Genomic DNA, 15,976 nt, shown 5'->3' on the forward strand with positions numbered 1-15,976 from the left:
CTACCAGTGTCTTCATCCCTACCAGTATCTTCATTTCTACCATTATCTTTCTACCAGTGTCTTCATCCCTACCAGTATCTCCATTCCTACCATTTCCTTCCTCTTACCACCCACGACCGTCCCTGACCACCCTCACCAGCTGCCTCATTCCTGCACCTACCCTATTCACACTCAACCCCCAGCCTCACCCCTGACCAGCCTCAACCCTGACCAGCCTCACCCCTGACCAACCTCACCGATCCTGCCACCTGAAAACCCACCCCGTTACCTGCCTTTATGTACTCGTTAACTCACCTTTGCCGCTGCCTCGTCTGCTTCAAGGTGGTTGCGGGCATGCCAGCGGTCTTAAAACTTCCCCTGGTGCGCCTCACTCTGCAGGGCCACAAGGGAGAGTAGTCTGGTTCTCACGAGTGTGTTCACATTTATGGTGCAGTAGCCTTGTCAAACTATCATTACACTCATGAATCACCCAAGGAAACACCCACGCCTTCTACAATGGTCTTATCGAATGTCGGGGTTCGAATCCACATGTTGACGAACGGAAGCAAGGATGGTATTATTCATTTATTAGTAAAAAAAAAGAAAATAGAAATACAATAGGCAGCCCGCGTCGCCGTAGTCATTGGAGGAGTATAATGAGGGGCGTCTTGTGACCTCGTGCGGGGTAGGGGGTGGGGATGGGGGGGGGCAAGATGTCGAAAAAAAAAAAAGAACATGCGCCCATACTTGCATCTTCATTCCTCCTCCTCCTCCTCCTCCTCTTCCTTCTCTTCCTCCTCGGTTCTATTGTTGTTTTATGTTACACGTTTTTACTTTTACTTTCACACACACACACACACACACACACACACACACACACACACACACACACACACACACACACACACACACACACAGCCTTCACCTCTTCATCCATTCCATTACACTTTCTCTTTGTTTCTGTCTCTCTCTCTCTCTCTCTCTCTCTCTCTCTCTCTCTCTCTCTCTCTCTCTCTCTCTCTCTCTCTCTCTCTCTCTCTCTCTCTCTCTCTCTCTCTCTCTCTCTCTCATTTTCCTCCATATTTTTCTAACCTTTCTCTTTTTTCTCTTTTTTTAACCCTTCATCTCTCCCTCCCAGTTCTTCTCCCTTCTTCACTCTCTCCTTCACTCTCCTCATCCCGTCCCTCCCTCCTCTCCTCCGCTCCTCCATCACGCACTCGGCTCCTCCACGCCTCTCCCTCTCTCTCGAGCCTTTCCCTCCCTTTTCTCCGCACGCGACCGGGGAGATAACCCGCCACTTGTTACGGGGAGGCAAGAGGCTGGGCGGGACGGGGGAGGTGGGTTAGTGGGGAGTGGGGTGAAGAGGAGTAGGTGGGTGGAGCTGTTGAGGTGTGGAGGAGTAGGTGAGTGGATTTGGATAGGTGTGGAAGTTAGGAAGTGTGGAAAGGCCGTGAGCCCCCGCGTCTTGCAGCCATATTGTGGTAGGAAGGAATCTGTTGCTTGTTGGTTCAAATGTGACCCCTCCAGAAGGACTATGAGATTGCCTCCTCTAAAATATGGCGGCTGAGGCTGAGGTGAAGGTGTAGCCAGGTGTGTGCATGGGCTCAATCAGGTACAGGTGTGTGTGCTTATAGTATCCGCACTCCTTCCTCCCTACCTGTTCCGTCTCATAATAATAATAATAATAATAATAATAATAATAATAATAATAATAATAATGATAATAGTAATGTGTAGGTGAGTGTATTGGTGCAGGTCGGCCAAGTCTCTCTCAGTCTCTTCTCTAATTAAACGTGTATACAGGTAAATTAACCTTTTCATTCTTGCCCCTTTTTATGAATGTAAGTCCACTCGTACCTTTTTTTTTTCATATTTGAGGAGCAATTATACGGGTCTTTCCCCTTTCCTACCCCCACCCCCCGTCTCTCTCTCTCTCTCTCTCTCTCTCTCTCTCTCTCTCTCTCTCTCTCTCTCTCTCTCTCTCTCTCTCTCTCTCTCTCTCTCTCTCTCTCTCTCTCTCTCTCGTTTGAATGATATTTGTGTTTTCTCTTCAGTAAACAAACAAACAAGGAAAGAGAGAAAACGAGAGAAGTTGTGTTCTGTTCAATTCACTTTTACTTTTTTTTACCTGTTTATATTTTTTCGTGTATGTATTTTATTGATGTTTAAGTTTCTGTTTTAGTATATATGATGTTTTCTTGCAGGCTATATATTGTTGTTGTTTTTTTTCCTTTTGTTTATAATCTTTTTTGTCTTTTCATTTTTCATGTTAATATTTTTTTTTTTCTCTTTATAATTTTTTTTTTTTTTTTGCGTTTAAATTCTCTGATTCTTTTTACTTATTTATATTCTTTGTTATTTCGTGTATATATATTTTTTTTCTTTATCTATTTTGCCTCTTGTTTTTTTGCTTTATTTATTTTTCTTTTGGTGTATATAGATTCGGTTTTTCTTTTCTTTATATAATTCGTTCGTGTTTTTTATTCTCTTACCGTATCGGAGTTTCAATCAAAGTCAAGGTGTTTTTTTATTTATTTATTTATTTATTTATTTTTATTTATTTTTTATTTTTTTCAGTGTATGCTTTTGGGGGCTTCTCTTTCCCTTTCCCCGTGAGGCAAAACAAACAAGCAAACAAAGATAGTCCTCCGTTGTTATCCCGCGCGGCGAACTCTCTCTTTCGGGGGAGACTTTTTTGCTTTGTTATTTATTTTCTTTCCCTTGTTTCGGAGCGGCATTCAAACCCATCTTTTCCCCCCCTTTAGACTGGTATCCAAGCGGGTCTCTCTCTCTCTCTCTCTCTCTCTCTCTCTCTCTCTCTCTCTCTCTCTCTCTCTCTCTCTCTCTCTCTCTCTCACACACACACACACACACACACACACACACACACTATTTATTCTTTTGTTTATGTGTACAGAAACAAAATTCACTCACCTGCATCCCTTCTTACATCCCTTTCACTTTTTCCCTTTGTGTGTGTGTGTGTGTGTGTGTGTGTGTGTGTGTGTGTAAGTAAACAGTACCTCACGTAAACAAAACATAATCTACCAGTACACCGCGGAAGAGCTCTATAGGAGGATAAGGAAAAAAACAGAAAAAAACAAACAAACAAGCATTAAAACAGGATAGCAAAGTACACAGCAAAGAATAGACAACAAGAAAAACATGAGTATAGGTGCGAGAAGGGGAGTGGGAAGGAGCTAGGATGTGACAAGATCGCATAACCCAACCAAATCGAGAGCTATGGAGAAATGCAGTAAATGGGACATGGCAAAACGATATAGTGGAAAGGAACGCCCGTGAACTGTGACCGAGGAGGACTATGGGATGCGAGGAGAGAGTAATGTTATGTGAGAGGCAAATACTGTTATACGAATAGAGGGGGGGACTTGTGCATTACGAGGGAGGGGACGATAGAGTATGCAGAGGTGTATATGGCGGTGGTGAGAGAGAGAGAGAGAGAGAGAGAGAGAGAGAGAGAGAGAGAGAGAGAGAGAGAGAGACAAATGGAAACAAGAACACAATACATAAGAAAAATGGGCAGAGAGAGAGAGAGAGAGAGAGAGAGAGAGAGAGAGAGAGAGAGACGCTACCTGGGGTTAATCACCGGGGAAGGAACAGCTCAGCCAGGTATGCAGGCAGGAAGGAGGGGGCCGTAACAAGCAGACGCGGTAGCCGGCAGGGTCGTCGCTTCGTACACGGCTGGCAGGGGTCATCTTGGTCGTCGCGAGGTGCAGGGGAGTGTTTGGACCAGGGAAGCAGAAAGGCAGGGTGATAGGGTCTGCCGCCTACGTAAATTGAACAGGAGTTACAGAGGAAGTGAAGCAGGGTCAATTATCGGCAGGGGAAGAGGAGGCAGAGTATCGGGTTGGCAGTTTTTATTTTTTTTTACTTTTTTCGTTATTTGAAGTGATGGTTGAGAAAGAAAGGGGAATGGAGGCAGGCAGGGAGGGGGCAGGGGAAGGGAGGCATGGTCAGGTTATCAATTCAGGCAGGGGAAGGGAGGGAAGTAGGCAAAGAGGAGAGCAGAACGGCTAGGCAGGGTCAAGGGGAAGGGAGGTAGGCAGGGGAAGGCAACCAGGGGAAGGAAGGGAGCCAGGGAGAGAGGAAAGCATACCAGTAAAGCAGGGGAAGAGAGGCAGGGTCAAAGGGAAGGGAGGTAGGCAGGGGAAGGCAGGCAGGCATGGTAGAGAACAGAGCAACGAGGCAGGATAATCGGTAGAAAAAGACGCGTCGTTAAGGCAGGGGAAGAGCGGCAGGGGAGGGGACAGGGAGCGGGGGGCAGTTGGTAGGGGACAGGGAGCGGGGGGCAGGAGGGGCAGGGGCGGAAGACAGGCACTGGACGTCAGGAGTCAGCAGGAAAATAGAAGCCATGCACAGGGGACGGGAGAGAGAGAGAGAGAGAGAGAGAGAGAGACGGTAACAGGAATAGGACATGAAAACGACTTGATGGTAACCTGTTCTGTCTCTCCCTACGATCTCTTGCCTGTAATTAAGATGTGGCCCACTGTTCCAAGGCCTCCCAACACAGCACCGCAGCCTCCCCCACAGCCCCGTCCCCCAGCTGTCTGCACCGGGGGGAAAAAAAGTGTTAGGCAGTGATAGAACCCAAACAACACACCACTGTCACTCCATACCTGCCTGACGTGGTTCTCCTGGCTAAAAGTTGTGTTAGGTTATTAGGACACCACCATCACAGCCCCTATATAAGCCGCGTGTGGTAAGAATTAAGCTGTGGGAGGCTGTCAGGCTATATAAGGGTCGCTTCAACATAGCTCTTCCACCACAGTGCTTTAGTGTTGAAGGCAAATCATGCTTAAAAAGGCCCTCCGTCACTTAGAGTTGTGTGGCTGGGACTGGGGTGTGGGAGGTCGTGTGGCGTGGGTCGTGTCGGTGCAGCCCCCCCACCCCCCCACCCCCACTACCACCACCACCACAGCTCGGCAAGTTCTTAAAGCCTTGGGTACGTGCAGGAGGGGGAGACAGAGTGCGCGCTCTCTCTCTCTCTTTCTCTCGGAAGGAAGACGGAGGAGCAATGGAGAGGGGGTGGGTGGGGGGAAGAGGAGGAGGAAATGAAGTTCTTTGAAGGAAGGTAGACGGAGGGAGAGGCGGAGAAGCAAATAAGGAAGTTCTTTGAGGGTAGGAAGACAGAGCAGGGAGAAGAAGGAAAGGAGAAAAAGGGGGCAGGGAGAATAAGGAAAGGAGAAAAGGAGGAAATAAGGAAGTTTTTTGAGGGTGGGAAGACAGAGCAGGGAGAACAAGGAAAGGAGAAAAAGGAGGAAATAAGGAAGTTCTTTGAGGGAAGGAAGGCAGGGAAGGGGAACGGAGAGGAGTAAGAGGGAAGGAAGACGGGGAGGAGGAGGAACTGAGAGGGAGGGAGAGGAAGAAATGACGGAGGGAAGAGAAACGGAGAGGGAGGGAGAGGAGGAGGAAATGGAGAAGCTCTTCGAGGGATGGGAAACAGACCGGGAGAAGAGGGGTGAAAAGAGAGGAAAAAAGAATTAAATGAAAAAGGAAAACGGGGAGTAGAACGGAAATGAAGACACGAGTAGAGTGCTGTGAGGGAAGATTAGGGGTTGCTCAAATTCTTCAGGTATAGTATGACTTCGAAGGGAGAAACAAAGACAGGGGAGGTAGAGAGTAATAACAATGGGAGAGATTTGATTTGAACAGTTGATTGACATAGGATACATAGTCAAAAGGATGGGGAACTATAAAGAAACACATTTTTAAACCATTATCGGCTTATGGAGGGAGAGAGGGACGGAGGGAATGATGGTTCTCGGGAAAGGGAAAAGACAGGAGGGAGAGGTATGACTTTCACGAGGAAGGGAAAGAAGAGAGGAAGAGGTGATGGACGGAGAGAGACAGAAGGAGTGATGGTGCCTCGGGGGAAGGGAAACAAACAGGAGGAGAAGAAGGAAGAGGAAGAGGGACAGGAGGAGGGAGGATATGGTACGTAATATGAGAAGGGAGAGAAGGAGGGAGAAAGGAATTCGTGCTGTGGGGAGTGGGGCAGAATAAGGGAGGGGATGAACAGGCTACGCAAGGCTTTGAAGAATTGATAGAGTAAACAAAAACAATAAACGAAGTAGATAATGCCCAGTAGAAGAATGCCCTTATGTATTGACCCAGTTCGATTCCCTCTCACCCTGCCCCCTTATATACCCCCCCCCTCCCCCCTCCCCCTCCCCCTCCGTGAAGCACTGCAGGTGTGAGGGGGGAGGGTTGTGGCTGGAACGGAGGGCAGGTGTGATCGATACAAACAAAACCACACCCACCCACCTCCACCCACCCTCCACCTTCCACCCACCCTCAACTTTCCACTCCACACACCCTCCCTGTATACCCACCCTCTACCCATTGAATTCATCCACTACCCATCCTCTCCTTCCATCCTCTACCCATTTCCTATACCCATCCACTACCCACCCTTTCCACCCATCCTCTGCCCACCCTTTCCACCCTCCACCCAGCTTCTACCCATCTTCCATCCACTCTTCCTCTACCCACTCTTTACCCACCTTCCACCCATCCTCAATTTACCCTCCATCCACCTTTTGTCTGCCTATCATCCACATACCATCGTTCCACTCACTCATAACCCACATTCCCTATTCACCCACCCACCCATTTTCCCTCCCCCTCTCCCCCTTCTTCGGTCTTTCCCCACCCTCCCCATCCCTTTCTTACCCACCACCCATAATCCCCCCCTCTCCGTCTCCCCCTATAAGCTCAGCTACCACCAACCACAACCACAAACACCACCCTATCAGCCCACCCCCACCCACCACCCTCAACACCTTACAATTATACCCATCACCTACCCTCTCCCTCCCTTGCCTTCCCCTCCCTTTAGTCACGCTGCCACCCTCCCTTTCCCTCTCCCCCTCCCTCCCTCCCCATCCGTTAATTTCTTGGCCTTGAGTGACCTTGACCAACACACACACACACACACACACACACGCCGCCAGCCGCCACATTCCGGAAGTGAAAACAAAAGAAAGAGAAAAAGAGAAAAGAAGAAATGACCTTCGCACGATGACAGACATTCCTAGAAAGTATAATTGGTTCTCTCTCTCTCTCTCTCTCTCTCTCTCTCTCTCTCTCTCTCTCTCTCTCTCTCTCTCTCTCTCTCTCTCTCTCTCTCTCTCTCTCTCTCTCTCTCTGTAAACGTCAGAGTTATCCTCTTTTTTCCTCTTCCTCCTCTTCCTCTCATCCTTCATCATGGTGTTGAATTCTTCTTCTTCTTCTTCTTCTTCTTCTTCTTCTTCTTCTTCTTAATCCTCATCTACTTATTCTTATACTACTACTACTACTACTACTACTACTACTGCTTTCTATTTTTATTATTATTATTATTATTATTATTATTATTATTATTATTGTTACCTATTATTATCGGTAGTAGTTTTGTCAGTAATATTTTGGGGTAAGCTTATTCAGCCATAGAATTTCAGGCAGGCTACCCACACGTTTATTTATACAGCGTTAATTTAATGTTTTCTGCTCTAATTCATTCATTCATCACACACACACACACACACACACACACACACACACACACACACACACACACACAGAAATAAGCGAGCCGGGAACCATGAAACAAATTAGGACAAAAGTTTTCAGACCGCCGCTTCGGAGAAAAAAGGACAAAAACAGACATGAAAAAAAGTTACACACAAAAAACTAAGCTAGGGAGGCAATTTAATTTAGTTTCTCTCTCTCTCTCTCTCTCTCTCTCTCTCTCTCTCTCTCTCTCTCTCTCTCTCTCTCTCTCTCTCTCTCTCTCTCTCTCTCTCTCTCTCTCTCTCTCTCTCTCTCATATCGACTTGATTGTTGAGTGTGATCATGCACCGTCTGAGAGAGAGAGAGAGAGAGAGAGAGAGAGAGAGAGAGAGAGAGAGAGAGTAGTTGGTTGGAATGGGAAGGAAAGAAAGGGTGAGGGGAGAATTGAGGTTGTGGAGGGATGGGAGGGGAGAGAGCGAGGCTTGTGGAGGGGGTGAAAGAACAGAAGTGGATGGAAATGGATGAATGGACGTATGTAACTACTGGACAAAGAAACAGGGAAAAATCTTGTGGATAGCAGGGATGGGGTGCTCGTATTCGGTATTCGTGTTTTGATACATTCGATTACAGTGTTTGATGTGATGAATGATCAAATTAATATGAAAAATAGCCATTCATTTGATTGTAAAGTGTCACCGTCAGCTAAAACGCATAGTAGTATAACAACTCTGCCCATCCTACGTGACCAGTACACGCCGGGAACCTGTTATACGGTCGCTAGCTAAGTCTATATATACCAAGTCAAAAAGTCTCTCTGCTTCAAAACTGCGACCGGTATGGCGGTTTTGGGGCGGAGCAGCGGGATGACGTCACTTGGAGAAAAAAAAAAAACCGCCAGTTCAGGGGTGACTAAAATTGGGGCCGTATGTGCACTCTGGATGTGCATTCTCGCCTTCTTTCACAGCGCGTTCAGGCAAGCCCCTGACGAAAAAATGATTTTTTTATTGTGCTATTGCGTGACTGTAATTTCAGTGACTACAAACGGCGGTGTGGGGTGTGAGGGAGGGCATGTTGAATTGATTGATTTAAATTAGTCCGCCTTTCTTCGTTTTCTCTAAATCCCTGTTTCTACATTCTCTAGTTTGGCTCCAAGCAGTGTCACGCATAAACCACGCCTCGGCCGTGTCTCCTCCCACAAACTTGCGTGCGACTTGACTTGGTGTATATAGACTTAGGTCGTTAGGGCGGACGGATGAGCGGCTGCCTTCTCGTTCCTAGTCCTCACTCCTCACTTCGCAGTCCTCTGTCAGCTATACGGTAGATCTAACCACCGCACGATAGGTACGTTGTGTCACCTCTACCTTGATTTTCTGATCTGAAATCGCAGAGCTAAGAGTCGGAGCGTGAATTTATGATCTTAGCTTCAAGCCGTGACGCAACTCTGTCTATATTATTCACATAAGTATTACGTTTGTAAGATGCCGTGCGAAGTATTTCTTTCAAGATTATATTTTTTTAAAGAAAACTATACATGACTATATTCATGGATAATTTAATTAAACGTTCGTGTTTGTATTCATATCATTAATATTTCATTGTATTTGTACTCGTATGTATTCTTAAGGGTATTCGAAAACTCAACTCTCGTATTCACTCCATCCCCGGGGGCTTCGTGATGCAGTGGTTAGCACACTCAGCTCACAACCGAGAGAGCCCGGGTTCGATTCCCGGGCGGAGTGGAAAACTTTGGGCGGCTTTTCCGATACCCTACGCCCCTGTCCACCCAGCAGTGAATGGGTACCAGGTATTAATCGGGGGTTGTGTCCCGTCTCCTGGGATCTGTTCCCTTCTCCTATAATTCCACCCCCTTCTGTCTCTCTTCGGCATATGACCACCGACTAAACGAAACTTTCCACCCCATCCTCGGTGTGCAGGTGGGTGAACGAATGAATGGCTCGAAGCTTTGTATTTTACGATACGACAAGAGAAGAACAGTAAGGAGACAAAAGATGGACGGGGAGGAGGGAATTTCTCCGAGTGTTCGGCCGTGTAGAGGTGGTGGCGATGGGTCGACGCTCCCATAACCATCCTCGTTCTCGTCCGCTTCGTGGCTGCGGCGGCGGTGGGGGCAGGGCAGGTGTGCAGGGGTGAAGGTTAACACTAGGCAGGTAGGGTATGAGCAGGTGTCTCTTCACAGGTGTGCAGACAGGTGTGTGTGTGTGTGTGTGTGTGTGTGTGTTGTTTCTGTTTATCTTTCAACGATATCCCTCATCTCACTTCTCTAGTTTCATTATTAACTTTTTTTTTTTCCTCCCCGCCCATGTCGCTTCTTATCCCTTTTCCTTTCCCTTTCCTCAACCTATCATTTTCTTGTGTCATCCCAGCTTCCTCTTCTCATCTCTCTCTCTCTCTCTCTCTCTCTCTCTCTCTCTCTCTCTCTCTCTCTCTCTCTCTCTCTCTCTCTCTCTCTCTCTCTCTCTCTCTCTCTCTCTCTCTCTCTCTCTCTCTCTCTCTCTCTCTCTCTCTCTATCATCATCATCATCATCATCATCTTCATCGTGTAACTCTTACTTTATATTTGTCTTTCAGTTCATGTTCGTATTTCACTCACTTTTCCTCCAGTATAACCTCATTGCACACTGGTCTTCCTGCCACTAGCCCGTCACCCTAGTTTTCGTCACCCTATTTGTCACCCTACCTCCTCTCATGCTGCCTTCACCCACTCCGTTCCCGTCACTCTTAAATGGCTTATCTTCGCTATCTTATCACTCCTTTGTCATCCCTTCACTCTTAAGCCGCTCTATCTTCACTCTCCCATCACTTCGTCACTCTTAAATGGCTTATCTTCGCTATCTTGTAACTCCCTCGTCATCCCATCACACTTACATCTCTCTATCTTTACTATCTTATCATCCCTCCGTCATCCCACCACTCTTAAATCCCTCTGTCAACTATCTTAACACAATCCCATCTCTCCCACGCTCTCCCGTCACCCCATCCCTCTTGCGCCACCCCGCCATCCTTACCTCACCTTTCCCACACCTCACCTCTCCTTGCCTCCCTCCCTGCATGTGCCAAGCGTGGTGGCGGCGGGTTATCTAATACCTGCGGTCTGCGGCGGCCCACAGGACAGACCGCGAACCACCCGACCACAACCAGCCAGCCAGGGAGTTAGATAAAGCAGTTAGTCTGGCCTGAGGAGGTTTGTCTGCCCACTCAGCCCATCCAGTCAATCAGCTGGCCACGCACCCACCCAGTCACCCAGTCAGTCACTCAGTTTACTTGTCAACCACTCAGTCAATCACCTACCCAGTTAGTCAGTTTACCAGTCAAATAGCCAGTCAGTCAGTTAGCCATCTATATAGTCAGTCAGTTTGCCAGCCAACCACTCAGTCACTCAACCACCCAGGCAGTTAATCAATTAGTCAGTCAGCTAACCAGTCAATCAGTTCAACAATCAATCAATCAGTCATCCAGCCAGTCAGTCAGTCACTCAGTCAATTAGTCAATCCACCAACCAGTTATCCCTCTATCCATTTATCCATCCACTCATCCACCTATCTTTGAAACCAGTCAATTATCCTCCCATCCATCCATCCATTAATTACGCCACCCATTCATTGAGCCAGCCCTTAAACCAGCCAGCCTGTCATTCATTCATCCATTTAACCAGCCAGTCAGTAATCCATTAATTCATCCAGCCAGCCGTCATTAAATCAGCTGGCCTCGCGTCAATCTCGCATCCCTAGCTCCTCGCCACCACCACCACCTCCACCTCCCTCACCATGGACCATTCATAAAGACAGGTGCTCAAGTTTACCTGCGCCTCCTCCTCCTCCTCTCGGGTCACCTTAATTACTCTTGCGTCAGTGTTCTTGCCTCGCCGCGCCTTCTTACTTCATGGTGTTTAGTGGATGTGGTCAGGCAGGTATGGAAAGTAATTGCATACCTTGCGTGATCTTGTTGGTTTGTCTGTTTATTGTTCGCGTTTTGTGGATATCTCATTTATTTATTGCTTTGAGAGAGAGAGAGAGAGAGAGAGAGAGAGAGAGAGAGAGAGAGAGAGAGAGAGGCTGCACCTTCATTAAAAGATAATTAGTGCATACCCTCATCAGCACTTTCGTTTTTTAATTCTGATTTTCTCATTATTTGTTCTTCCATCTATCATTCATGTTTTCCTTTTTTTCCTTCTTCCTTCCTTCCTTCCCCTCTTTTTTCCCATCATTCTTTTATTTTCTTTCCGTAGCTCCTTCTATGTTCCTTTTCAGTTGATTTTTATTTCATTTATTTTTTTATCATCTTGTAGTTGCTTCCTTTTTTCTAGACGCAGACGAGAGCGATAATATTTTCATCGGTGTTATTTGTCTGTTTCTTTCTTTATCTGTCTGTTCGTCTGTTAACCAAAATATCAGTAAGGAACACTGGATGATACATTGTCACCAAATTCGTATGGGAACAACTTTACGTGACTATCTCAAGCTAATAGATATTGACTTGGGGAGGCGGTGGCTGAATGGATAGCGTGACGGCGCCGCGTTCAGGACGACGCGAGTTCAATCCCCGCTCGTTGCCACCAAGCTGTTTTTTTTCAGCCGCCGCCGAGTGGCTTAAAACTACCCACATGCTGTCCAGAAGACCACCCATCAATCCGGACTCTAGATTCTAGGATTAAAGATGAGCTCCGGGAGGGCAGCATGAGCCAATGCAAGATGGCGCCACTATAAACACTCGCCTACGCCAGAACGGGCTGGGCCGACCATCAGTCCCCACCGGGAAGAAGCCTTGGGCCGACCATCAGGCCCCACCGGGAAGAAGCCTACCGGCGCAATAGGCCACGACGTGAGAGGAAGAAGAAAATCGAGAGAAAAAAAATAAATAGACAACCACAAGGAAAGACTACAAGAAAAGATAAAGAATAGGAGAAAGAAAATGAGGAAGAGGGAGTTCATCAAGAAGTAAATGAGAGTAGAATGAACGATGCTGTTTCGATAAGAACTGATTGACTAATGGCGACTGTCCTCAGAAATAAATTTTGGCCAAGGTGAGCGATGCGGATTACCTATAGAAGACTCCGTTAATTTTTTTCTACTTTTTACTGAACTCCATTCATATTAGTCTACCGTCTTTTATCTTAGCGTGTTGATTATCTTCCGTAAATAAATGGTCTGATAGTAATCGTTATAATAATAGTAATAATAATGACAAAAAGAGGATGATAGAAAGTAAAAAGAATGAGAATGTTAGTAATTAGAAGAATAAAGTTTTGTTGAGGATATTATACGATTGTGCTTAAATTGGTCCTCCTCCTCCTCCTCCTCCTCCTCCTCCTTCTCCTTCTCCAGGCTATCGCAGAGGAAGCCAAGCCGGGCGGCGGCAGACAAAGCGGCTTCATATTCTCTCTCTCTCTCTCTCTCTCTCTCTCTCTCTCTCTCTCTCTCTCTCTCTCTCTCTCTCTCTCTCTCTCTCTCTTTTTCCATGCGTTTATTGTCCTCAAGTCTTCCCTTGCACTCTTCGTTCATTCCCCTCCTCCTCCTCCTCCTCCTCCTTCTCCTCCTCCTTCATCCTTCACCACCACCACCACCAGCTTGGGAGGACAGTGCTCTCTCTCTCTCTCTCTCTCTCTCTCTCTCTCTCTCTCTCTCTCTCTCTCTCTCTCTCTCTCTCTCTCTCTCTCTCTCTCTCTCTCTCTCTCTCCCCCCCCCAGTGAATTATGTGTTGGGTGCCTTATTCCGGAGGAGTTGGAGGAGGAGGAGAAAAGAGGAGAGGAGGAGGGGAGGAGGAGGAGGAGAACAGGTATGCTAAGTAGGTAATTTATAAGTGAATGACTCCAGCTGTGTCATGGGAATTATTTGAACTTTTAAAGGTGCAAGGTGTGTGTGTGTGTGTGTGTGTGTGTGTGTGTGTGTGTGTGTGTTTATTTGTGTACACCTTCCAATCTAACATAACCTAATCTAACCTAACCTAATCTAACCTAACCTAACCTAATCTAACATGACCTAATTTAACCTAACCTAACCTAACCTAACCTAATCTTACATACCCTAATTTAACCTAACCTAACCTAATTACCTTTTCCCTTCCTCACAGATTGCCTGACGATGCTTGTGGAGACCTCTGGAGGCGGAGGTGGCGGCGGCGGCGGGGGCAGTGACAGAGGCGGCGGCGGCGGCGACAGGGGCGGAGGAGGCTTGGGCGGGGAGGGGAAAGGAACGAATGGTGTGAGTGTCGGCGGGGGCAAGGTTGGCGGCGGCGGCGGCGGCGGCAACGGCGGCGGGGGGCTGAAGACAAGCAACGGAAGCAAGACGAGCATGGGCGTGACGGGCAAGAGTGGCGGCGGCGGCGGCGGCCTGATGGGGGGCGGCCGCAAGTCCCCCCTGGCGGCCATAGCGGCGGCGGCGGCCTCCTCGTGCTCTCCGCCGCAGCCCGCCACGCCCGCCAAGAGCAGCCTCGAGAACCAGCTCATGTACACGCCGCCTCACGTCCTCATCCGCTCCATCTCGTCCCTCTCACAGCACTCCCTCAGGCCCGTCACCCCGGAGAGCGACCAGGTGAGAAGGGGGGAAAGGGGTTGAAAGGGTGGAAGAGGGGTAGCGAATGGATGGAAGGCAGGAGTGAGGGGGTGGGAGATAAAGAGAGTGGGTGAGGGGGTGATTGAGTGAGGCAGGGTGGATAGATGAATTAAAGGCAGGGAGCTAGGGAAGGGTTGAAGGCAGGGAGTGTGTGGGTGAGAGAATGAATGAGTGGGAGACAGGGTGGCTAGACGAATTAGAGGGAGGGAGGGAAGGGTGGGAGGCAGGGAGAGAGGGCAGTTAGGGAGTGAGTGAGTGGGAGGCAGTGTGGATAGAGAGGCATGGAGGAAGGGTGGGAGGCAGGGAGAGAATGGGTATGGAGAAGTAAAGGGAGTGAAATGGGTGATAGGCAGGATATGCTGTAGGCAGGAAAGGATGGAAGGCAGGGAGAGTGTAAGGGAGAGAGGGGGACAAGTGGAGGGAGTGGGTGTAGGTGGAATACGGGGAATGGATGAGTGAGTGAGGTAAATGGGTGAAGGTGGGAGGGTAGGAGTGAGGGAGTGACGATGTGTGTGTGTGTGTGTGTGTGTGTGTGTGTGTGTGTGTGTGTGTGTGTGTGTGTGTCCAGCCTCATGTTCGTACCCCAAACTTTGCAGTCCAGACTCTCCCTTTCACCCCGATTTTCTGCTCCTCTGAGTTTCCTAACCCCCCCCCATCACGACCTTTAATATCTTCCTTGTCTTGTAATGACGAGTTCCTTCCAAACCCCTTCCAATTTTTCCCCAGAGCGCGTGCCCTTTCCAATACTTTTTTTCACTATCCAATCTGCATATATTAAACTTCGACCCCAGTCTTAGTAGTAGTAGTAGTAGTATTTGTTTGTTGTGTATTTTAGGATATTTTTTACCCTACCCCACTGTTCCTCCATTTCCATTATCAACATTCTCTCCTCCTCTTCCTCCTTCTCGCTCTTGGTTTAATTTTCTCGGCGTCTCAAATGTTTTCGGGCTTCTGAACAGGCAGCTTATAATAGGGCCATATTTTTAAACATCTCGGCGCCCAAGTTCACATATACTCGACAAGGCTTTCATAGGAGTTCGTAGAAGGATATCCAGGTTTTGTGAACTTTGACAAGGCTTTCATAGGAGTTCGTAGGAGGATATCCAGGTTTTGTGAACTTGACGAGGCTTTCATAGGAGTTCGTAGGAGGATATCCAGGTTTTGTGAACTTTGACAAGGCTTTCATAGGAGTTCGTAGGAGGATATCCAGGTTTTGTGAACTTTGACCAGGCTTTCATAGGAGTTCGTAGGAGGATATCCAGGTTTTGCGAACTTTGACAAGGCTTTCATAGGAGTTCGTAGGAGGATATCCAGGTTTTGTGAACTTTGACAAGGCTTTCATAGGAGTTCGTAGGAGGATATCCAGGTTTTGTGAACTTTGACAAGGCTTTCATAGGAGTTCGTAGGAGGATATCCAGGTTTTGTGAACTTGACAAGGCTTTCATAGGAGTTCGTAGAAGGATATCCAGGTTTTGCGAACTTTGACAAGGCTTTCATAGGAGTTCGTAGGAGGATATCCAGGTTTTGTGAACTTGACAAGGCTTTCATAGGAGTTCGTAGGAGGATATCCAGGTTTTGTGAACTTGACAAGGCTTTCATAGGAGTTCGTAGAAGGATATCCAGGTTTTGTGAACTTTGACAAGGCTTTCATAGGAGTTCGTAGGAGGATATCCAGGTTTTGCGAACTTTGACAAGGCTTTCATAGGAGTTCGTAGAAGGATATCCAGGTTTAGTGAACTTTGACAAGGCTTTCATAGGAGTTCGTAGGAGGATATCCAGGTTTTGTGAACTTTGACAAGGCTTTCATAGGAGTTCGTAGGAGGATATCCAGGTTTTGTGAACTTTGACAAGGCTTTCATAGGAGTTCGTAGGAGGATATCCAGGTTTTGCGAACTTTGACAAGGCTTTCATAGGAG

General features: G+C 47.6%; 1 protein-coding gene across 1 annotated transcript in view; it reads left to right on the plus strand.

Annotated features, from left to right (window-relative positions):
• LOC126982460 (protein FAM117B-like) overlaps positions 1-15,976 on the plus strand; it is a 97,397-nt gene that overhangs the window by 62,011 nt on the left and 19,410 nt on the right. The window contains exon 2 of the mRNA XM_050834499.1: positions 13,579-14,039. Coding sequence (XP_050690456.1) covers positions 13,590-14,039 — 450 coding nt within the window. The 5' untranslated portion in view covers positions 13,579-13,589. The remainder of the gene's footprint in view (positions 1-13,578; positions 14,040-15,976) is intronic.

This window comes from Eriocheir sinensis, chromosome 51, assembly GCF_024679095.1.
Source record: "Eriocheir sinensis breed Jianghai 21 chromosome 51, ASM2467909v1, whole genome shotgun sequence".
Lineage (NCBI taxonomy): Eukaryota > Metazoa > Arthropoda > Malacostraca > Decapoda > Varunidae > Eriocheir > Eriocheir sinensis.